The sequence below is a fragment of the Nannospalax galili genome, unplaced genomic scaffold (genome assembly GCF_000622305.1).
Source record: "Nannospalax galili isolate Female #2095 unplaced genomic scaffold, S.galili_v1.0 scaffold182, whole genome shotgun sequence".
NCBI classification, from domain to species: Eukaryota; Metazoa; Chordata; class Mammalia; order Rodentia; family Spalacidae; genus Nannospalax; species Nannospalax galili.
In genome coordinates, this window is record NW_008348662.1 from 2,114,611 (window position 1) to 2,140,279 (window position 25,669).

A 25,669-nucleotide genomic window follows, 5' to 3' on the forward strand; every position below is an offset into this window, starting at 1 on the left:
GGCACCTGTGTCGTGCAGTGCCTGCAGAGGATAGAAGAGGCTGTTAGATTCCCTGGAACTGTAGTTACGGGCAGTTTTTAGCTGCCATATGGGTGCTGGGATTCGAACCTGGGTCTTCTGCAAGAACAACCAGTGTTCTTAACTTCTGAGCTCTCTCTCCAGCCCCACCACTTCAATTCTTACTGAATCTTATCTGTCCTCAACCAAAAGAATCTTAAAAAATTATTTGCTTGTAGGTGTTTTTTGAGGCAGAGTCTCACATAAACCAGTTTCTCTCAAATTTCCATGTAGTGAAGAATAGTTTTGAACTTCTGATCCTCTTGACCCCACCTCCCAAGTACTGGATATTGGCATGAACCACCACACCCAGCTATATTGTGCTGGGGATTGAAGTAAGTACTTTGAGCACTGCCAGACCAGTTATTTTTTTCTTTTTCAGGAAAAGCCGCTGACAGCCACTGATGCTCTTATTTTTCTACTACTGATTTAAGTTGGACTAATTCCACATCTACTGTGTTAAATAATGTTCCTTCAAAATTATGTCTAAACAGAATTTGTATAGGTCACCTCATCTGAAGATACTGCCTTTGCAGGTGTAATCAAGTCAAGGTGAATTCATTTTAGTTTAGGATGGACCCATATCCAGTAAGTAGTGTATTATGTAAGGAAAGGGCCATCAGGACACATGAGGGCAGAGCGTCACATGTTGATGAACAGCAGACTGGAGTCTGGTACCAAGGAACATGAGGGATGACCAGTGAGACAACCAGAGCTGGAATATACAAGGGGAAATTCTTCCCAGGATTCCTAGGAGGCACAGTTCCACCACCTGGACTGAGGACTTCTAACCTCCAGAATTTTAAAATAATAAATTTCTACTGTTTTCAGCCAAAACACCCATTATAATTTGTTGGCCTAGCACCAGAAGACAAATTCAACGTCCTACACAGAAATGTGCTCACATTTCTAGTCATTTACCTTGTTACTTGGGTATGATTATTTATTAAAGAACATTTACAACACGAAGTTTTATTTACTCTAAATACCACATATTAGATACACAATTTCAATTAACTAAAATAAACAGTACAAGAATACAATGAAGTAAATATTGCAACATTTAAAATTGGCCTCACATAAGCAACAAAAAATGCCAAATATTGTTATTAACATCTTTATCTTACTTAAACAGGAAACAAAAGTAAAGGCAGATGAATGACTATAATACATTGCCTCCCTCTGAACAGTCAAAAACCACAACTAAATTCATTTACTTCAATTTAACTTACTCAAATTTGCTCTTCTAAAACACACACACATCATATTCTTAATTGGTAAAATAATTTCACAAGTATAAAATTAAATTGCTCCATCTTCCACCACCCTCCACCATCATAAGAAAACAGTATGTGAATATACAGCTTTCCAACCTGTCTACTAAGCATGCCATTCCAGAGTTTAATGGAAAATACTGCGTTAAGTAAGGAACCAGAAGTATTAGAGATAAGTTGGTCAATGAGCAACCCGTACACAGTACAAAACTTGACAAAACTACTAAAGTTAAAACAATGAAGAGCCCAATGCATGTTTTAAAAACAACCCCTAAAAAGCAAAGATTAAATAAGTTCATGTCACAAAATCCATCTTCCTCCTTAAAAGTCATATTTACCTGCCTGTCCTCAGAATTCTGTTATTAATCAGGTTCAGGTTCTCCTTCAGGGTAGGGAGAGGCTGCCATACTGATGGCTGACAGCAACAGGCTTCTTTGCAACAGCGGGTTCAGGCTCTTTCCTTGTTAAGCGAATTCAATCTGACCTAAACTAGCCTCTGTACTTGGGTGATAAAATTGGGGTGGCCTCTTGGTACGTGGTGAACTGCAACCTAGCTTGAAGCAAAAGCAAGAAGTAATCTAGCCTAGCACTATATCTTGGTATCAAGCAACTGAATGTCAACCAGTCATGGTGGCTGAAGCCCAAGGCAGTCCCAGGTTGAACACTGCCAACTTACACTCCTGTGCTGGGTGATTATGTTTCCGTTGACAGGGATCCTACTACAGTACAGTGGTCCTATGAGTCCTCCCCATGCATCTGAGCAAACCTTCCTTCTTTCTTTTTATTTGATGAATTGGATGTCAATAAAGAGGGCATGGGTGTCTAAGTTAGACAGAATCTTAACTGGGTTCAGAATAAATTGATTTGACAGTTAAATGGATGGGATCCAGTTAAGAACTATGGTTAGGGATTACTTCAGTTCTTTAGTTATTTTTTGATTTAGGATAATGGTTTTTGTCACAATCCAAAGAGTCTGGTATTCCATCTTTGGGGACACTTGCTAGGCTCATGTGTCAGAATTATGGGTACAAACAAGCATGGTTTGTAGGGGAAACAGATCTATTAATAACAGACTAGAGAAACAATGGCCACACTGAGGAAGTTTTCATTTGGACAGAAATGTTTACATTTACAACACATACAATCTAAACAAAGACCCATCCTCAAAAAAGTGTTCTTTAATTGGCATGTGTAAGTATCTAGACTAAATGAATCAAAAGTCACTTCCTTAAAAAATTCTTTGGTGGTAGGAGAATACAGAGATGGCTTGGCAGTTAGGAGTGTGTACTGCCCTTGCAGAAGACCTAGGTTCCCAGCACCCAAGTTGTGCAGCTCACAACTGCCTATAACTCCAGTTCCAGAGGATTCAACATCTGCGTCCTTTATGGGCACCTGCACTCATATGCACATGCACACACACCACACATATACACACACACTTTAAAAATAATAAAAATAAATGTCTAAGAAAGATTCTTTGGAAAAATAAAATGGAAAGCTTAAGGGACAAACTGTGGACAAGAGGAAAGAGGACTGCACTTGGACCTGAGTCTGATGACTCCTTCTCCCCATCTATTTTCACCTAAACACTGAGTCAGTGACTCTTTTAAAATGGATTTCCTTTTCTCCTTGAGATTATAAAAGAGAAAGTTAAAAATAGAGGCCTTACAAATGGAGATCTTCTGACCAAAGTTGCCTGTGTTAAACACTTTCATTCCAGGTTTATAGCAGAACCTAAAGCCATTTTAAGGACCCCCCTCCCTGCTGCAACCCCCCAAAAAAGTCTCAAACATTTTCAAGGAATTTAGACTCTTGATAAGTGGGATACACCATTATTTTACCAACCCATTCTCACATCATTAGGACTTGAAGAAGCCTGAACTCTGAACATGTATGACAGAAACAAACTAGAAAGAATCTATTATTAAAAATCATTCTAAAACCTCTTAGTAACCAAGGGATGGGCCAAGAGGCCTGGGGAAATTGAGAAAAGCCTTTTAAATTCAACTCCTGAAGTTTTTCCATAAGAAACTGGGTGGGCCATTATACACCTCATAGGTAAAAAAGGAATGAACCAGTTTCAGATTACAGAGCTCACTCAGAAACACTGTGAAGCATTTTGAGGTAGAAATGCAACAAGGACTATTTCTTACAGGGACTGAAATGGCATTAATTGCTTTATTTGTACATGAACTTGACCCTGAATTAGTAGTTTACTTAAGAAACGTAAAGCTGGGCAGGGTGGCACACATCTCTGGTCCCAGCTACTTGGGAGGAAAAAAAGAAAAGAAAAAAGCTGAGATGGGAAGTCACAGGATGCTTAATTACTGGCCCTGGCTGAGGACTTTTGAGGCTCCAGGCTCAGTTCTCCCCAGCTATAACAATTACAGGGACAATCCCAAGCCAGAATGTTTTTCTTGTCCTAATTTTAAACCAAAGATGAAAGTACACAGAACAAGGAAATCTATACCTCTGGGTGGGTGTCTGCCTTTGCTGTTGGGGGACAAGGAGATCATACCCCCTTTTAATGACAGCCTGCCAATCATCCTCTTTCCTTTGGAACAGACTGTTTTCTCCCTACAGACAGCCCACAAGAAAATAATCAACATTAATGAGGCTCAGTGGGATTTTCCAGTATAATGTTCCTCATTAACAGCCTTGAGGAGACAGAGAAAAATGAAATAAATGGGGCATCCTACACTGTCCTAGTGGATACTGGAGCCACTTAATTTAACAAAATTTTAATGAGTCAGCATGTCCCTGGAGTAAAAAGGTCATTTCTGTGGTAGGAGACTCAAGCCATAGGTCCTATATCTGGCCCTGTCTGGATGACAGTGGGGTCATGTTTAAAAGAAAGCGCCCTGTTTCCGTGATGCTGTGTCAGTGAACTCGTGAAGGCAAAGCCTACTCTCTAAACTAAAGGGACACGTTAGTTTCTCTTCAGAAGGTGAAATAATCTTAGCATTTCCTGACTCTGCAGCACCGGAATTGTTGGGTCTCTACAGGTAGAAATTGGTATGGGTGGAGTTCTGGCCTTTTGTACCCAGTTTTCCTGAACTGCCTGAATTCTTATGCATGATTTCTTCTGACACAGTAGGTAAAAGCGTGGAGTCTATAAAAGTCCAAATAGACTGAGCCCACCTGAAGAAAGTGAGGGCTCTCCCCACTGTAGGAGACTTAAAAAGGGACTTTGAAATCTGTGTTGACACTCTAATCCCATCAGTAAACAACCAAATGGATGAGCTTAGAGGTCGACCAACAATTAATAAAACGACACCTAGGTTTCTTGTTGTTTCAAATCCTAACATCTTATTGTCTAAAGTGCCCACGGTGTCAAAATGGTTCATAGTAACAGACCTCTATTCAGCTTGATTTCACATTCTAGTTATAGGGAAAGATTATTATTTGTTTGCCTTCATGTGGAAAAGCCAATAGCATACCTGGGACACAGCACCACAGAGGTCTATGAAAGCCACTTGTTTTCCCAGACAACTGCAGTGTGCAGTTGACCCTTTGCTGTGTTTTCCCACTAAAGATAGCTCTGAAAATGACTCAGTTTACCTCTTATAGGGCTTACAGAATGTCACGGCATTCCAATGGAAAGAATCAGCATTCAAGACAAAAGGTCTATTATTTAGAACACAATCTGACTGTTTAAGACATTTCTTATCTGAGAGAATTAAAAACTATTTGTTTTCCTTGGTCTACAAAGAAAAGATAAACAAAAGGTCTGCTTGGATTTGTGGCCTACTGTGGGTTCCAAATCCCCTAACAGCCTTGCTATTATAGGAACTGACTAGAACCTTAGCCTTGAAAAGACAGGGAGGAGCAGCTTTCAGTGAAGCTGGCCTTGTAATCAACCCCAGTTGTAGGACTTACAAATTATACTAAGTCTTTCACATTATTTGTTCATGAGCATAACCATCAGGAATCAAAGTTTTAGACAAGAGGGTGGAGTGGACTGAGGACCACTGTGTGCACATGGCAGGGAGAGTAAGGGACGTCCTAATGGAAAGCAGCAGTAGCAGAGGCCACTAAGAACTGGCAGAGGCCTCATCTGAGTCAATTTTAGGGAACGAACTGCTCTTGCATGCTCTATAAGCTGTGGAAAGTTTACTGAATTCCAATCAGAGTAGCCCATGAAATTCTTTTGTCTTCTTTTGATCTCCATCTAAACCATTGCAACCTACTGAACCCTGCTACTTTACAACCATTTCTGGACAAGATGGAGACCATGACTGTGTGAGTTTAGTATTGGGTTTAATGAACTGGTGTGTTGATTTATGAGTTTCTCTATTATATAATATGTACTAGATGGTTTTTGTTCACAGATCTTATATCAGGAACTGAGAAGGAAACCACGGGCAAGGTGCGTGCTGCTCCTGGACCCATTCAAGTCCTTCTATGATGAGGGTCTGTTAGAAGTGAAAAACCCTATCTGTTTCCACAGCATACTCCAGCCCAGTATGAACAATAGGGAAGGGATCTCTTTCCATCCTAAGTCACCTCAACCCGCAGAGCTTGCTCAAGTTTGTCAGAGATCTAAAGACAAAGTGGGAGGTATTCATGCAGTTAGTAATAAGCTTTTGGAGTTGTTTAATTCTCATATGCTATGGAAACAGGGTTTTTCACTTCTAACAGACCCTCATCATAGAAGGACTTGGATGGGTCAAGGAGTTCCGTTCTATTGTTCAGCTGCCATTACAAACTGTGGTTAAGACTGAAGCCCATGAATGGACTCTGAGTGTCATTCCTGTTCCTGCCTGGTCTCAGTGCTTCTCCATGTGCCCTGGCTGATGAGTCTCTCATTTCTAGAGGAACTGAAACAATAAACTTTTCTCTCAATGGCATTCACCCCTCTATGTCATCATTCAGTCTCCTTTATAAATTAAGACATGAACACAATTCAGAGATAATTTGACTTGGTAGGCAAGTGAGGCACTTTTTCTTCAGTATTTTGTGATTCTAAAAGGTTATGATATAGGCTGCTCCAGTCGAGCGTTGAGTGTCAGATCAAGTTAGGTGGGGAGCTGGAAAGGTGCAAAGGCTTTCGTGGGAGTCAAAAGTCACTGCTCAGACTTCCGTGTCTTCCACAAAAGAAAAGGAGGTAACAACATTCAGGGTTCAGTTTTTTTTCCCTACACGGCTCACACTACCCATTCAGATCTCATTTCACTAGGAATGACATTTTGGTGAACCATACTATTAGAAGACTGAGCAGGGATGTGCTAAGGAGAAAGAACTCTTATCTGCTGCCTGCCTCCACTGTCCATATGACCAAATATAGCTAACTCACAGCCATATCTGGTAAAAAAAAAAAAACCCAAAAAAACAAAAAACAGAGTCCACATAATACAGCTATGCCAATATAAGGTTTTGAATGTGGTTCTGGCCAATTTTTAAGTAAATTTATGACAAAATTATAATATTATAGCACTTTATCACCCATATATTTTGTTTCATGATGATTCAAAAGTCTTGTGGTGAAACTTGACACATGTAGTAATAGAAAATTTACTAAAATGTCTTGGTGATCCTGGGGGAAAGAGTTTGGGGGTGATTTGACAGAAAAGGACACATTTCTGGTCATGGAAATGGTACAACAGAATAGAATTTGATAAATAGAGAAACATTGTAGCTCATGGATAAGCCTTACATTTTAAAATTATTTTAATTTGGAACTTTAGAAAACATCCTAGCTTTAGGTTCTGAAATGGGGACACACAGGGAACAAAACATACAAAACCATATGTCATGGGCTTTCTGCTGCATTTTGGTCACAAGCAGGTGGGTAACTATGAGTCACACCACACAGGAGAATGGATGAAAAAACACCTATCAGAATTTACAGCAAGGCATAAGAGAACAGACTCCCACTGACTCCCGGTCCTCTTCTCTGCTTTCATTCTGGTATAATTAGAGCGTTCATACTATAATGCTTTCAGTAAAATTAAACTGGAATGCCCTAACTTTAAATGAGGGCTTATATTATTTTCTGTGACTACAGAAGAAATGATAAGAAAAAGACAAAGTGAAAAGGTGGGAGAGGGAAGCTGACAGATGGCTGGGTTTTAGCTAGATTTGTAGCAAAGCAGAGTTTGGGTGTCTCTAAGTTTGGAAATGGAGGCTTCCTTCATAACATGATAGTGGGATACACTCTCACTTTGGTTAACTTCCTCACACACAGTGTCATCCATGAACTCAGTAAGTATTGGTCTACTACTGTGCAATATCTGGAGGTGTGCTGTGAAACAGAACATAAGGCAATCTTACAAATTCCCTTTGGTATCAAAACCCCAAAACTGGCATTGTTTTCCTTTACATCGTCACTGCACAGGCTTTTATACAAAAACACTCAGGATGAGAAGACTCAGAAGAGGCAGACTTAATCAGAAGAACAACCCAATGGTACTGATTCCAAGTATTTTGGTGAGGTATAACATCTAACAAGTAAGCATGAGGAAGCAAAAGTCTCCAAATACCACCTCAGCACAGAATTGAACTTCAGGAAGGCTCCTGGAGAAACTGATCACAACAGTTATTTAAACACTTCCAAATGGAAAAAGCAACACAACTTCATATATCATTAAGGTACAGAAAAATTTCCAAAAGAGAATAGCCAAACACATTAGTCTTCACAAATCCCTTCCAGTAAAGGTCTTCTGGCATGTGAGATGCAGTTTTGGTTTAAGTGGTCAGATTCTGTTATAATGATGAGGAAAGTTGAATGCTACTATTCATGCATGAAATTGCTTGACCACAGTGCTTTTAATTCATGTTAATTAAGTTACACAGGTATAATATTTTCTAAGTCCCACAATAAAACTGAGTTTTAGCTACTGAAAACTACAATAAAATAAATGAGCATTATGATCATAAGGTCCTTTTAATAAAAAGTTTGGTGGATTGATGAACCTTCAATATTTTGTATTCTAAAGTATATTTTTTAACCTAAAAAAAATCACATATCTTGGATGAATAAAGCAAAACTTGTCATTGAGATTTGTTCAGTGGTTGTGGGGTAAGGATGCTTACTTCACAAACTAAGAAGCCCTTTGGACTAGCTGGATAGGATAGCAGGAATGTCTCAGTATTTCAGATTCAAGTTAGTCTGATCAGTATTACCAACAAATATTGGAGGCCAGAAGTTATTACTGCTACTAGTTAATGGATAATTTCTAGTCTAATAAACATAAAACTTTATTTCAAAAAGAAAATCCAAAGACAATTTTCATTTGATTTTGGAGAAACTGAATATTTACAGTGGAAACCAGCTTTCTCTCCTGTGTATTCATGCATTATTTCCACAGAAGACAGACTACCACTGCATGGCAGCTTCGTGTAGCTACTGACGGGCCTAATTTCTAATGCAGCTTCTGGTAGAAAAAAAAAGGCTGTTTCCCAAGTGCTTAGTATCCATCAACTCCAAGAGACAGGGTTGTGCTTTCATGGGGTTCTTTCCAACAGTTCGGCTGTATGTTTCGCATTCCAATGCACATAAGGTTTAACTCAATTTTGCTTACTCTTTATGGCGTGTACAAACACATAGTCTCAAAATAACTGCTATTCTCAGACATTTCTAGATACATCTTCTTGCATTTCCACCTTCATTTGATTACAACATAGAATTTACAACACCTGAGACTACAACAGGGCACGAAACACAGCTCTATCCAGGAATTATGACTTGATAGGTAACGAGTGACAAGGATTTGATTCTTTAATTTTACAAACAACATCACAGCAATACACAAAGCCTAGGTGAGTATTTGGTTAGCCTGTGTTCTAATATGAGTGTTCTTGCATGAAAAGGTGGTTCCTACTTACTGTCTAGTCACTGGCACACACACAGTTTCCGTATTTCAGAGAAAGGCCTTGATTAGGAATCTAGTCCCCTTTGAAACCCAAGTCCCATGTAGACCATGTGTGCTGTCCCATGCTGGTAGTGAACTGTATTCCTGAAGCATCTGCTTTGAAGAGATCTCTTAAGTGGTTTCTAACCATGGGCTCCACTTGAACCTCGGGTTAATCTTTTACAGTGTCAGATTGTATTAGGCAGACTTATAACTTCTGGGAAAAAGTCACCCTTTGGCAAGTGTTCCATTTACAACTTTATGGACAAGCATTTTGTAAAGTGCAGTGAATAGGTTGGATATTTGTCCATGCCTGGGAACTCATCCAAGCACAGGGGCTTACAGAAACCCTAATGTAGAGAGAAAATCAATTATTTCTTTCCCTGTTGTTAGCCAAATCTTGGCGACTATTCATCTTACGTGTAATGATGACTAGTATGCGTCGAATGGCAAGCAGACGCTCTTTCAAGGATGTCATGCCGAGGATGGCCAGTTGAGCCTTACGTTCCAATGGTAACACAGCCAGGATCCACCAGGACCAGGAAGGGCCAATAGAATTGCTCTGTGAAAGACCAGAGCATAAGATTAGTGTTTAATGTATAGGCCTGTTCCCCAGTTGTCTTTTGTTTGACCAGTGAACTCAAGCCAAGAATTAAACACCACCTTCTTCTGTAGGGCTAGGTCACAATTCCTTCAGCCTTCCAAATGCACAGTTTACTGTTATGGCACATATTCAGCAGAAGAACTCACAAAAAGCTTGCCAAGAGAAACACTTTCCATAGGGAAACACATGAATTAGTTGCTTCTGTTCCCCCTGAGTCTCCAGATAAGGTTGTATACCCATCAGAGGGAAAGACCAAGAATCTTACTCCCATGTACCAATGTTCTATGCTATTGTTTTTTAAGTTATAAGCAGCTATTTAAAGCTAAAAGTATTAGTATAATTTATACAAGTTTGAGTAACATAAGAAAATCTTAAAGTCAATGTGGCAAATGTATACAGGTATAAAACATACATGGATACACGTTATTCTATGTGGTAATTATCATGAATTTATAAACATATAGATGAGACATATATGCAAATTTTATATACATACACATGTATGTGCATATGATAGCCTTTATTTCACATAACCAAACAGATATTCTGAACTGAGCTCTAAGCAAAGTTGATCCTCAACCTGCTCCTGCTCAGGAGGCTGGGATGAAGACATCCAAATCTATTTTCTTCTGCAGTCTTAGTCTCCTCTATTCCCAAACACAGGTACCAACTAGGAGCTAACAGGAGTAGACTCCAGTGGTTTTAGCTTAGGGTGGGGCAAGTTCACTGGAGAATTAGGAATAACCTTTTAGCAGAAGCTCAAAGGGCATCCCAAGTCATTGTCAGGAAGACTCTGGCCTGCCCTTTAGAGGTAACCCACAACCTAAAGGCCCTCCATGAGCTCACAGTCTCCTTTTCCATTTGCCCTATGGAGTCGGGGGAAATAGGTATCACACTTAATGGAATGGAATGCACATAAAATATCCCCACTAACTAAAATCCTTGTTATTACTTGTGATATTACTACTTGTTATTATTTGTGATAATAGCAATAGAGTGCAAGTACATGTACTAGTTAGAGATTAATCTGAGTTGATAAGGAAAAAAAACCCTTATGATTCTCATGCCAATGGCAAGTTAGTCTAATGACTTTGCCTTCTAAATATGAGTAACAGATGTGAAAAGGGTGTGATGAGATGGTCAGCCAGGATGTGGGGATGACTTTGGAATGTAAAGCTGGGTTTCCTAAGCTTTCTTCACTCATCATCTTTTTCCACCTAAGAAATTCTTGCAGGACAAGGTGGCACATAACTTTAATCCCAACACTTGGGAGGTAGAGGCAGGCAGATCTCTGTGAGTTCAAGGGAGACCTTGTCTCAAAAAGACCGAAAAAAAAAAAAAGGAAAAAGAAATACTTAGGAGACGCTATAATGCATAAAGGTATCTAAAAGAGGTATACAAATCGGCATTTACTAAGACAAATAAAAATTTACTACTAATAAACCATAAGCACATATACTTATAGTTATACTATTAGAGCTTAAAATAAAATATGAATTAGATGGATATACTTATTTAACACAAAGAAGTAAATCACAGCTAAGCAAAGTATTCTATGTGTGCCTGATGGCTTTAGTTGTCAACTTGACACACCTGGGTAGAAGGAGCCTCAATTGAGGAATTTCCCTTGGACTGGCCTGTGGTCATATCTGCAGGGGCACTTTCTTGATTGTTGACAGATGTGGGAGGGCCCAGCCCACTGTGGGAGGTGCCACCCCTGGGCAGGTTGTTCTGTATTGTATACTAAAAGCAGCCAGGGAGCAAGCCGGTATGCAGCTTTCCTCCACGGTCTGTGCTTCAGCTCCTGCCTCCAAGTTCCTGCTCTGAGTTCCTACCTTGGTCTCCCTCAGTGATGAACTGTGACCTGGGAGTTCTAAGATAAAATAAACCCTTTCTTCCCCAACTTGGTTTTGGTCAGTGTTTTTATCACAGCAATTGAAAGCAAACTAAGAGAAATTGGTACCAGAGAGTGGGTTATTGCTGTGACAGTCCTAACCCATGTATTTTTGGGGGAATTGTGGAAGCATTTGGTACACTGGGTTGGAAAAGTCATTGAGTGCTTAGAGTTTAGTGAGCTATTGCTGTGTAGCTTGAAACAGTTATGCTGAAAGAAGTGTAGATGAAAGAGGCCTTGTTTGTGAGGCTTTGAAGGGATGTAAAGATTATCAGGGCTGTCTGTATGGTATTTTAAATTGAGAATCTGTTTCTGGTCAGCTGGACTGAATAGTCAGCTATGATTAAGAGGAGACCAGAACCACTGAAATGAAACCTTTGCTTTACTGGACAGTTGACGCTGGTTAGCTGGGGCTGAAAATCAGCAAGTAACAAGAGACCAGCATCATTGTGGCAAAATCTTCTGGGAAGTATTTCCTCAAGGCCAGCACATAAAAGTTGTGGTTCAGAGGGGGCCCCAGAGTCTATCTCGAGCTGGAAGCAGAACTTGGTAATATGTAAGAGTCTCTTGCATGGTTCTGGTGTTGAAGGTCTGAAGGGGTCATGGAGAGAATCTGAAGCTTTGTACCCCGAGAAGCCAGGAGCACCTACTGAAGGTACAGCCTCAGTCTCAGTCAAGACTCCAGCATATTGGAGATGCCAGGATCATGGAGCAATCACCAAGGGCAGTGGCAGGTGTGGAGTGAAGCCAGTCTGAGCCTGTGGATGGCAGTGACAGAGACGTGAAGCTGCTCAAGCCTTTTGGAGCCCAGAAGATCGCTGAGTGAATGTCTAGCCTTGAGCTACTTTGCTGGACTTTGGTTTTGCTTAAGTGTGCCAAAATCTTCCCTTTTGAAATAAAACAGTATTTCACTTGTTTTGGATTTTACAGGAGGCCACAGTTAAGAAACTATTAGGAGAGCCCACTCTGAAAGTGTTCGAATTTTTTAAAGACTGTGGGACTTTTAAAGTTGTACTGCTTCATGTTGTAATATTAATATTGACATGAGATCTTGGGGATAAGAAATGGAAAGGTTGTGGTTTAATGTGTTTGTGTGGCAAGTTGACAAGGGGTCAACTGTACTGGCTAGCTTCAGTTGTCAGCTTGGCATATCTGGGTAGAGGGATTTTTTTTTTTTTAGTATTTTACTTATTATTTTATGTATATATGCGTGCATTGCCTGCCTATGTGTATGTGCATCTGTGTCGTGCAGTACCCGAGGAAATCAGAAGAAGGCATTAGATTCCCCTGGAACTGGAGTTACAGATGGTTGTTAGCTACCATGTGGGTGCTGGGAACTGAACCTGGGTCCTCTGCAAGAGCAGCCAGTGCTCTTAACGGCAGAGCTCTCTCTCCAGCCCAGGGATTCTTAATTGAGAAACTGTCTCTATTGGATTGGCCTGTGGCCAAATCTGTGGGGAATTTTCTTGGTTGTTGAGTTATGTAGGAGGGCCTAGCCCAGCATGGGCAGTGTCACCCCTGGGCAGGTGGTCCTGTATGTATAAGAGAGAAGGCTGAGAATGGGCCAGGAGAGCAAGTCAGTAAGCAGCGTTCCTCTATAGCCTGTGCTCCAGCTCCTGCCTCCAGGTTCTCCCCCCTGAGTTCCTACCCTGACTTCCTTCAGTGATGAGCTATGACCTGGGAGTTGTAAGATAAAATAAACCCTTTCCTCCCCAAGTTTGTATGGTTAGGTTTTTTGTTTTTTTTTTTTTTAATCACAGTAATAGAAAGCAAAGTAAGACACTACGCTTCAGGACACAGAGCATCTTCAGTGTCAGAGCTGGATAATATTCCGATTGCATAACTGTCAATGTTCAGAAAGCCACTTTATATAAATATACAGTATGTTTAGGGCCATTTTAGAAACTGGAAATTCTGTTCTAATTCCAAGCTGAAGTTCATTGATTTTTTAAAAAAAAATCATATTCAAGTTATCAACTCAAACAGCAATTAAAAAAATCAAACATTTTGTTTTAGTTGTTTGTTTTTGAGACAGGGTCTCTCTGTAGCCCCAGCTGGCCTGGGACTTGACCAGGCTGCCCTTGATTGCACAGTGATTTGCCCGCCTCTGCTTCCAAGTGCTAGGATTAAAGGCATGAGCTACCACACCCAGCTCAAACACTTTAATACTCTGATCTAAGAACATACTAATTTGATTCATACTGAGAATGATAGTAGAAAGTATTCTTTGTTTTCTACAAATTAAACAGCAATGTTCCTGTAACAGCAGAAAAATTGTACATATATAGTGAAAAACAAAACAAAACATTATAATGCATAACAAGCAAAAGTCTCAGATCCCAGGCAGTGTGTTTTGGCAGCACACATTGGTATGTCACATGACAGCATGGGCAGCGTAAAGCTGTGTGTTCAGAACCAAGGTTATGGTGAGGTCTTGGGTAAACACAGCTAGAAGCACCCCAGATTCATTATGCATTTGATTTGCATTTGTGGTAGTCACTGTGCACTCAGAAACCTTAAACTGCAGGCAGAGGCAGATGGATATTTGTGAGTTCAAGGCCAGCCTGGTCTACATAGAGAGCTCCAGGACAGCTGGGGCTACAAGGAAGCCCTGTCTCAAAAAGACAAAACAAAACAAAACAAAACAAAACAAAACAAAACAAAAAACCCTTAAACTGCTGGGAATTTTTTATTTCTCAATCCCCGACACTCAGTTATGTGACTCCATGTGGAGATACAGCCCACAGTTTGAAAAGCTGGGATTTAAAGCTCTTTTCTGAGTTTGAGAAACAGAACTCAGGAAGAAGGTAAAAGAAAGAACCCTCAAGAGACAAGAGAAGACAAAGATGGACGAGGAAAGGCAAAATACAGCTCATCCTGTACCACACCTGCTGAATGCTGGTCCTACACACACAAATCTCTGTAACTGAGGTGTGCACCCACGTGCAGCTGGAAGGCCTTACAGTTTCGGTTACAGTTCGAAACCTGTGCCACTCTCTCATTCAACTGTGAGTCTCTTGTATTTAGAAATACTCCACAAGTTGAAGCCTATTTATTGTCTGAAGGACCAGGTACAACAAATGCACACACAGCTCACGAGCATAGGACAGACAAGAAACTTAGGAACAAGAATTACAGGGTTTGATGGGGTTTTTTCTTCATTTAGTAAACATCTACTCATCACACATCAGGCAGCATTATGTGTAAACGTGTGCTCGTACCAATGTGATAAAATTGCTAGCTCAATCTTAACAGTGCTGACAAGAGAAGGGAAATTTCAGAATCTCGTAGCCATGGAGAACAGAATGGCTTTGTTAAAAATGATCTTCACATACTGGTAGAAACATCTGTTTGCTGCCCAGGACACATGCTACTATGTTAAGTGCTACCTTGGGTTGCTAGGAGCTTGCTCTGAATTGTAATGGAGTGCAGGGCTGTGCTGCCAAGTTTCCCATCAGAATGATGTGCCTTAGCACATTACAGCAGGACCAGTAAGCAGTGTTATGAAAGACAGGAGATGTACCTGTGGCTCAGGCTCCCTGTCTGGCATCAACCCAAAATGACTTAAAATTTGTTCTTTCATGTGATCTTGGAGAGAAGCAAACCAGGAAACAGACTGCTGATGAACAGAATCATGAAGAGCAGCGAGTTCTTCATATTCTGGGCCTTCCACCTGGCCAAGGAAGAGAGAGGCATTTGAGTCATTCACTGCAGACAAGGACTCCATACACCAGCACAGTCAGTGATGTCTACTGGCCAAGTGACTGTGACATTTACTCCTTCACTAATTCTCTATTGTTTCACAAAAATGACACAGTTAATATAAAAGCATTGTAATTTATATACGTGAGGTTTATCAGTTGCATCCTAGTTTTCTTTTAAAACTAACATAAGCATGTAGTAATTTTCAATAAATGATAATTCTAAGGATTTCCTCCTCCTATGTTAATGTTTTTCTTATAATTTACTTATCAAAACACCATCATAGATCTTGTTAGGTTCAAAGAGTTTTTTATCAGTTGCACAAGCGAGCCATCATACCATGACCCTAAACAGGAAAAGGAATATTCCTATTATGTAAAAAGACTCCACAGCTCTTTTTCCAGTCAGGTACAAAGCCCATCCTACATTTTCTGCCTTCTATGTCTGGAAAATAGTTTTGTCTGTTCCTTCTATGTAAGAGGCAACACGTTTGCCTGATGCTGTGAATACTAAACACACCGTATGTATTTATCATGTCTGACTTCTCTCACTTAGCATGTCTGTGAGATTCATCCATGTAGTTTAGGGCACTGGCTCATTTTGTTTTGTTGCTAACTAATACTCCACTGTATGAATGAGGAAGATGCTTTTCCATCTCCCTGCTGAGGAGCACCTGGACCGTTTCTAGTTTCTAGATATTGATGAGATGTCTCTGCACATGCCTTTTTGAAGCTCTGTTCAAAATACTTTGGTAATTTGTCAAATTATGTGTCCTGACATTTCTATTAGATACAAATAATTTTCAAGGGGTAAGAGTTTGAAGTCTTTTATATTGGATTTGGGAGGCACTTTTAAGCGCTACAGTTTTAAGTTATGTCTAATTCTGTACCAATAATTAGATCAAGGACTGACAAACCACTGCTTGTGAGTCAAATGCTGGTTGGTCACCACCATGCTTTCATAGACAACATTTTATTGAAAACCAGTCAGGTTCACTCACTTACATATGATCTATTGCTGCTGTTTTACTCTAAGATAGCCTCTTAGCTGTAACAGAGACCATATGACCTGCAGAGTCTAAACCACAAATGTCCCTTAGAATCTGTGAGGAACTGAGCTAGTATATTCCCTGTGGACACCACAATTCATGAAATGATGTGGTATTGTATTTGCATGTAACCCACATGCATCCCCCTTTATACTCTGAATCATCTGTTTATTACTTATAATACCAAATATAATGTAAATGCCACATAAATACTTGTTATCCTTTATTGCTTTGTTTTTGAGACAGTGTCAAACTATGTTGCCCAGACCGGCCTCAAACTTGTGGGTCAATGGATCCTTCTTTAGTCCAGAAAAGCTGGGGCTATAGATATGTGCTACACACAGCTATACCATGTTGTTCAGGGAATAACAAGAAGGCAAACATGCTTTTTCCTCTGGAAGACACCAAACGGCAGATGGTGCTGGTATAGCAGGACCAGGGCACCTAGGCTTAGGAGGATTCAGCAGCTGTCTCTGGGCCACAGTCAGGGTCAGGGCTGTAGTGGGGGCCAGGCAGTCTGTGGAGCCCAGTTACCAAGCTGGATCACCTGGTCAGAACACGAAGATTAATTCCTTGGAGATCTTCCTGTCTTCCCTCCCCATCACAGAGCCTATGATTACTGACTTTTTCCTGATGGCACCCCTTAAGGATGAGGTTTTAATATCATGCCAGCACAGAAGCAGACCGGCTGGACGGTAGGCCAGGTTCAAGGCTTTTGTCACCACTGGGGACTACAATGGTCATGTTGATCTGGGTGTTAAGGGCTCCAAGGAGGTAGCCACTGCCATTCAAAGGACCATCACCTTGGCCAAGATTTCCATTATCCCTGTGTGGAGAGGCTACTGGGGAACAGGATTGGCAAACCCACACTGCCTCATGCAAGGTGACAGGTTACTGTGGCCCTGTGCTGGTGTGCCTCATCCCTGCCCTCAGAGGCACTGGCATCATCTCTGCTCCCATGCCCAAGAAACTGCTGCTGCTGGCTGGTACTGATGACTGCTGCACATCAGTCAGGGCTCCACTGCCACCCTGGGAAACTTCACCAAGGCTGCCTTTGATGCCATCTCAAGACCTACAGCTACCTGACCCCTGACCACATTCACCAAGTCTCCTTATGAGGAATTCACTGACCATCTTATGAAAACCTACACCAGAGTTTCCTGCAGAAGACCCAAGTTCCAGTTGTGGCTACCACATAGTGTTTTTATGGAAGGAAAAATAAAGTGAATTAAGTCTGTTTAAGAAATAAAGACAGCATACATGTCTGTACATTTTCATTAGAGGCATAATTTTATTTTTGTAATGTTTTCAATTCACCATCCATTGACCCCATGGATTAAGAAACCAGGTGTAGAGGGTCAACTGTATCTGACTCTTATAGGAAAAATTTCTCAGCCATCAGGGTAGAATATCCATCAGTGGTCTACAAGCCCATGCTCCCTAAAGGCAATAGGGTTTTTTATTTTAGGAGATTTCTCTACCAACTCTAACTCAGGTAAAATCCACTGAGAGTAAACAATTTAAGTGCTGGCTTAAGAAAGACCCCAAAGAAATGTAGCCAGTTTCTTGGCTAAAAGTCAAAATGTCCTTGGGCCTGTTAGTAACATAGTCTTGTTCCAAAGGCCAAAAATGTCAAGAGTATTTGGGAGTTTGTATCTAATCCTTAAAAGATTTTAGGGTTACCTCTTCAGTTGGAGGGGAGGGAGTGGGCATGGATTTGATCAAAACATCTTATACACATGTATGAACTTATCAGTAAAGTTTTTGTAAAAGTTAAAAAAAAAAGAATTAAATAAGCAATACAGCTTATAGAAATCTGACAACTTCTTTCCATGACGGAGAGGACAGTAAGGGAAACAACATCTATGAATATGCTAGTAAGATGATCCTCACCTTTTCATCTTCCATGTATTCGATGTCTGCTGTGTTATAACCATCTCTGTGACGGTGGCTTAGTACTCTGAACCGGCCAATTCCGACTGCATCCACAACTGAACTTCCATCAGGAAAAGTCCTGACGTCCTTAATCTCTAGCATGCAGCCATATTCTGAGATCCTGAAAGGATGGTTGGGGAAAGCGGTAAGTTTTTAAAATACAAGAGGCTTTTATTTTTAGCTACATCAAAATTTAAAAGGCTTTTAAAAGGAAAACAAAGTCAGACTGAACAAAGGGTGTCTCTGCATCAGACCAACAGGTTATTAACTTTAAGAAGCAGCCATCTTAGGGTTTGGATCTTGGTTTTAAGAGTCTTACGGTGAGCAAATTTACTGTGTAGCTCCCAAACTAAGATGAACATTAATTCTTAAGTTACAAGCCTATTTCCATATCCAATAAAATTCTTCCTTCCTGGTTATCTAATGACAATCTCATTCACCTCTGTGGTATACATGGAGGTACCCTGAAGATGCCTTTCAAGGGAGTACTGGATAGTTTTCAGCCTCTAAACGTCAGCTCCACCCTCCCATGTCTTCATCAGCTGCAGAGCCTGTCCCACCCAGGAATGTCTTGTCTGTGGACAAGAACCTGTGAGTGGGGCAAACCTCTCTTGTGTATAGCACCCAGGGGATCCACAGTCTCACAGTGTTCCATACTAGGCCATCAACCTGTCCTTTTTAAAGATTAGGTGAAGGGGCATGGAGGGATAGCTTGGCCGTTAAAGGCTCAGTATAACAACTAACAAAAAATTAAAAATTAGGTGAGGGGCTGGAGAATTGGCTCAGAGGATTAAGAGCACTGATTGCTCTTGCATTAGATTCAGATTTGGTTCTCAGCACCCACATGGTGACTAACAGCCATCTGTAACTCCAGTTCCAGGGGATCTGATGCCCTTTCTGGCCTCTGTGGGTACTGCAGGAAGGTAGTATACCTACATGCTGACAAAATGCTCATACACATTAAATAAAAATAAAGAAATCCCTCCCCCCATTTTTTCAATTAGCTGAATTCTTCCCACACATTTCTCTCTCTCTTTTATCCCTTCCCTGGATGGACCTGAGTGGCCTCTACTCTCTGATGTATTTGGATTTTTCTTCTTTGGATGGGAATAACATTCTCTCCAGGGTTCTACACTCTTGTAAATCCTATAGACTTCTTCATTTTGCTTGACTTTTAATGAGTGAATTTTAATATATACTAGTTTACAAATCTCTTCTTGTATACTACTATGTACACCCAGTATTATATATAAAAACCTTCATCTTCTCCTAATTAAGGAAACAGTTCCTAATATCACCTCTTACATTTTTTATATTTTATGATTTTCACTTTTCACACAAGGAATGTTTTATATATATATACATATATGTATGTATGTATTTGTATACATGGTATAAAGCAGAGATTTTTGTTGTTCTAATGTTTAGTTTATCCATTATCCACTTATGGGAACCTTTTATTGAGTGGTTTATCTCATGAAATTATATGTAAATCTGCAATTTGCACAAGAGTGGCTCTAGTTCTGATCTCTATGCTCTGTTTCACTGTCTGCTGATTATGGTTTAAGATTCTCATGTCAGAGGAATGACTTCTTCAAAACTATCTGACCTTGGTTCTTTGCTTTGTCACACTAATTCTAAAATGGGGAAAAAAAATCATCATGAGATGCCGAATGGAATAGCTTTGGAATTATAGACTTGTCTGGACTGAAATGGTCTTTCTGTGGCATCCATCAATGTGGCATTTCCAGTTAGCACTTCCTGGACTTCGTTCAGTAAAGTTAGGATATTCCTTATATATGTATATGTTCTTAAATTATTTATCCCTGAGTATTTATGGCACAAACTGTTGGGCAGTCCTTAAAGTCCATTCTCTTCTTCATGGGCACATGAACACACTACATTTCCCAGACTTCCTTGCAGCAGGCGGCATAAGCCAGATGGCCTTTTTTTTTTTTCTGTAGAGTCCTTTAAGAGTACATGGACATCTTCTACCACCTAGCACTTAGATGTGGCAACCTCATCATGCCATGTAGTACTGATGCAGCCCTAAGGGACATGGAGGGACCCCAGTCTCCATAGCAGCCCCAGAAGGGAACTGTCTGCTATCTTCAAACATCTTCCCTATGCAACTGATGTGAAGCAACAAGACATGAAAACAAGGTCCATAGTTCTTAGTGAGACTGAAAATGTTACAGCTGTGAAAAGTGAGAAAAGCTTCACTGAAGATGTGGCCATTTTCTAGTCCGTAAAATTGAACTGGATTTGTCTATATGTAAATGGGCAAGAAGAGAAGTTCAGGCAGAGGGAAGCATGGAGGTCCAAAAGCATGTGCTTCCATGAGCCAGAGCAGGGGAATCAACATGGTAGTGGATGAGCAAGTGTGATGGTTGAACAGAGGGCGTAGGAACAAGTCAAGGAAGAAAGGAACTGTATTGGCTAACCTTAAGGCTAGCTTCTACCTTGTGGGAACTGATGGGACCCACCAGAGCTCTGCAAGCATCACCCTTAACTACTCCTCAAGAAGAAGAGAAAGTGTACACTTCATTAGGACCCTTAGATGCTGGCAATTCTTACCCTGCATTCTTGGCAGATAAACACATGCCAAATCGCTTGGTGCCAGTTTCCATGCATCTTCTTATCATGAGCCGGTAGCGGGGCTCAAAGACATGGAGTGGACAGGGAACTGTGGGGAAGGCCATGGCACACACAAAGATGGGCACATCTCTGGTCAGACTGCAGAACAAGGGAAAACATTAACTTAGGCATGTGAGCTGTTAGGAACAGATGAGAAAAGTCGCTAAAACAGCACAAGCTAGCCAGCTTCAGTCCTCTCACTTACAAAGCAAAACCCTCTGGCCTGACTCAGGACAGCCAAAGACCCTGGCAAGAGAAGACTCTCCACACACCCAAGTCTGTCTCATTAATTTGATGTGAGAGAACATCCTGAGTTGTATCACTGTGTTTGTTTTAAAAGTTATAGCTTTTTATTACACTAAAAAATTCTACACAAAGCAAAAACTACGAAGGAAACAAATATTCAATGAAAGAGAAGATATAAAGTCTACATGGAAACACCAAACTTTCACCATCTAAAGAGAGGAAAAAATCTGTTAAGAATATGAGGAGTCACAATCCTAAGTACTACTTTCTGTTCTGTTTTCTGTCTTTCCATTTAGACAAGTTATTTAAGTATAGAAAGCAAATATATAATTAAAAATATACTTTTGAATATTTCTTTTAATTCTTTACATGTTCACAAATATTTTCAACTTTGTTTTTCATTTACAGGATAAACAGTTCTGTCATGAAAAAACAATGAAATGAGGTAGAGATCAAGAAGGACTTTCTTCACCAACCTGAGCTCAGGACCAAGGTCACATAGCACAAGCACTTACTTTGATAGTTCCGACATTTCTTCATCATAAATTCTCTTCCTATCAGACAGCTCCTCTGATAAATATCGGAATATCAGTTCTTCGGCCAGAATAGTTATATTAAAATTTCTGGTTGCCAACAACTATAACAAAAAAGTATGTTAAATGATGCCAAATTAATCCTAAAGGACCAAGCTTAGCACTGAGTTGAGCCTGAGAGATTTGTTTGGTAGAGAGAACGTAGGCTGTGTAGTGCTTACTATCTGGGTAACCAGTGCTCCTGGAAACACAGTGAAAAGAGCAGAGGTCTTCATCCTTGGGGAGCTTATATTTTACCAACTTCCAGGATATGCTTCTTTTTTTCTCTCTTGAAACAATGTTACTGACAGTTTTCATACAAAAAAAAAACATGCATTACTGTCATTTTCACACATATACATCATTTGCCAAGTTTTGCTTCTTTCCATAGTTCCCCAGGAAGCAGCATTAAACACAGAAGGGAGAGATATGTGTTACAAATGGCCAGGTTTGTTTTTACTTTCATGAGCATAAGATAGCCATCTTCAGGCCCTTTGGCCCAGGCAAACATGGATGCAGCAAGACAGCAGGACAGATGCTCTGTTAGCAAGAGATGGTTAACACCAGGGGGAAGATTGCAGAGGAGCTGCCTAAGGAAACAGCCACACACTCAGAACATATCCAACACCATTACACATGTGCGAAGTGCAGTAGCTGATACACTGAGACCCTGAAAAATTTAGGAAGATGCAATATGCATGCAGTTTAATAATGCAAGTATGTATGTATGCTTCAGAAATGTTTTAATTATGATGCCTTGTTTTAACATGGCAATGAGTCAAAAAGTTACAATTACTTTAATGTTATTTATTTTTATTTTATATGTTTGAGTGTTTTGCCTCTGTGTATGTTAAGTATGTGTGCAATGTCTGAAGAAGCCAGAAGAAGGTGTCAGATCCACTGGAACTGGAGTAATGGATGGTTATTAGCTGCTACATGGGTGCTGGGAACTGCACCCAGGTCCTGTGCAAGAGCAGCCAGTGCTCTTAACTGCTGAGCCATCTCTCCAGCCCTACTTTAAAAGTTACTTAATTTTAACACCTCCTCTTGCCATGCCAGGTTGCAGAAACTCACTTTAGGGCTAGGAGTGCAGCTCCATCACAGTGTGCATGCTCAGTGTGCTAGAGGAAGGGGAGAGGAGAAAAAACGCTATTCTGCTAACAATTGCATGCAGTGAATTTAATTTCTGGAAGGCAATTAAAGCAGAGATTATTAGTCTCATTCTAAGGCTATAAAAGAAGCCCTCTACACCCTTACAAGAGGTTAGATAATTTGTTCCATGGGAAGTAAGTGGAACCAGCACCTTGTATACAGTGATGTAGAGTTATTGTTGGAGAAATTGACCAGAAGAGCTCCTGCTTTTAAATACTGCACATTTTATCTCTTTCATCTGCAGCCAGAACAAATGCATTTAACAGTGTGTGTGGGGGTTGTATCTTCCCCATGTACCCTGCATTTTATGGTTTTGATGTCAGACCAAAGTCCGTAACAACTGATACTGGAAAGAGCATTACAGAGGCTCAGTAACAGGAAGGGAGGACCTTCAATTCCAGGCAAAGCTCCAGAGATGAGGCACAGGAGAATCCTTGGCACACACTAAATGTGCCATAATGTGTCTCAATCATTTATAATGAGCACACTGTAAGGGCTTAGCAATGTTAGCTGTTTCAATCTACTTAAAAATACTTTTTACTTGAACGTTTCCTTAAAATTTAGCTACATCTGCATCTAATGCCTCCTTATGTTTTGACTGATGAAAAAGGTGGGAAATAGCTTATCTACCTTTGACTGGAGAGTTTAACAAGTGGGTAGTAGAAGCAATGCAGGACATGAAATGATGTCTACTGAAGTATAAGAAGAGAAGCCTGGCACTGCACACACCGCTTACCTCTGACAGCTTGTCTTTGCACAGCGGACAGTGTGGAGCATGGTCAAGGCAGCGCTCAAGGCATTTTAGGCAAAATGTATGTCCACAGGGAGTAGTGACAGGCTCAAAGAGCAACCTGGAAAGAAAATGTGTGTTTTCAAAAGATATGTTCAGAACAGACTTTCAAATAAACTATCTGTTTTGGAAGGATACCTTATGCAGTTGCCATACAACTTGAAATCATTTATATCTACTGCCCTTTTATATCTTCATCAAATTTTTAGACAATACATCAATTATTGTTGATACATATCATGATATATATGTTGATATATATCATATATATATGACTTCTCTAACTGAAAGTGCACTGCTCGTAGTTATAGAATTCAGAAAATCTTACTGCACACATCAGCCTACCTCATGCATAGAGCACACTCAAAGTCAGTTACATCCATCAGGAACTCTGGATCTTCTTCCATCTTAGAGCTCATGTTCCTCTGAGGCAAAGAATCCACATCTGAAAATTTTTCAGTGTTATAAATGGCATCTGAACATAATAGTAACATCATGCAATGAATGTGTTTCCTCTGCATAAAGTGAGTTGACATCAGTGTTAACAAATGATGCTAGGAAAAAATGTTTCTTTTCTAGCTAGGATATGGCAAGAACTTACCTGGGCAGTACACATGAAGAAAGTTACATGTAAATTGTCTATTTTTTGCTCTAAGTTTCTGCAAGATTAAATTAACTATAGAAAATGAACTAGTATACTCATTTCATTATTGATTTTACTTGTGTAAAGATTTAGAAAACAAACCAACTGGCTAATATTCTATTACTTTGGATTATAGACTATCATAGGAAAAAAATAGCTCATTGACCTTTCTTAGGAATTTTTCCAGGCACATTCATGTCACACACATCTTCCATATCACTTGGAAGCTGTCTCTTTAAAGTGTTTCTGGGTGGAGCTGGGATGATGTCTTCCAATGCCTTTTTATCCTCTTCGCAGTGTAGACCCAGAATAAAATATAAAATTGAAGACTTGGCATTCCTGAATGCATCAGACATCTTGGATGGATTCTGGTTACACAGGAAAAAAGAATCCTGAATATTCAAGAAGCCAAGAAACCAAGGATATAAGAAAAAGATATCCAGTAATGTATATTAGAAATCTCTGAAAAAGGGGCTGGGGAGATGGGCCAGTGGATCAAGTGTTTGCTGTGCAAGCATGGGACCTAAGTTTGGATCCTCACCACCCACATAAAATCTGGGTGCACCTAAAAGGAAAGTATAACCAAAGAGTAAAATCATCAGTATATTTCTTTAAGAGTTCAAGGGATTACACTTCCCAGACAGTAGGCTTAAGTCTATACAAAAAGTTATTTAGACAATTATTTCTCATTGATGATTTTGTTCCTAACCAGAAAGTGCTGCTCAGTTGTAAGACTTCAAATCTTGGTCTACAATACTGTAGTGCCCACCTGTAGCTAGAGAAGACAACCAGCTTTTATTGTGAAATTTGTTTTCTCCCCCTATTTCAGAAGCCTTTGAGAGGGAACTGACACTGATTCTAACTACTCCAACTGCTATCGAAATACCTGAAAGCAAATCCTCAGTCCATCACTCTAGAACCCAGCCTTGGAAGACAAAAGAAAAATGAGGAGGAACCCAATAGAGGGATGCTTTTTGAAGCCCTTGTCAAGAAATTCCAATGGACTCTCATGTGAACATTTAAAATTTGCCGTTTTTTTTTTTCTAGTTCCCTGTTTAGAACTTGTAATGCTAATTACTCTTGCCTTTACTTCTCCTTCACATCTATTCACCAGTCAAGGACTTTCTTTCCCCCCCTACAGATAAGAGTTATGCAACCTGGGAGTCTTTTAGATAGATCCACTGAAGGGGTACCCCATTGCCCTATCCTGAATCCCTGTTCAGCATGGAAGAAGCCAGAGTGGTCTGTGTCCCAATTCCCTA

At 40.2% G+C, this 25,669-nt stretch overlaps 1 protein-coding gene across 1 annotated transcript in view; it reads right to left on the reverse strand.

Moving 5' to 3' along the window:
- Window positions 1–2,779: 2,779 nt before the first annotated feature.
- Window positions 2,780–25,669, reverse strand: part of Lonrf2 (LON peptidase N-terminal domain and ring finger 2) — a 50,983-nt gene continuing 28,093 nt past the window's right edge. The window contains 8 exon segments of the mRNA XM_008845868.2: window positions 2,780–9,746; window positions 15,206–15,355; window positions 18,326–18,488; window positions 20,945–21,103; window positions 21,766–21,887; window positions 23,711–23,825; window positions 24,110–24,209; window positions 24,574–24,775. Coding sequence (XP_008844090.2) covers window positions 9,552–9,746; window positions 15,206–15,355; window positions 18,326–18,488; window positions 20,945–21,103; window positions 21,766–21,887; window positions 23,711–23,825; window positions 24,110–24,209; window positions 24,574–24,775 — 1,206 coding nt within the window. The 3' untranslated portion in view covers window positions 2,780–9,551.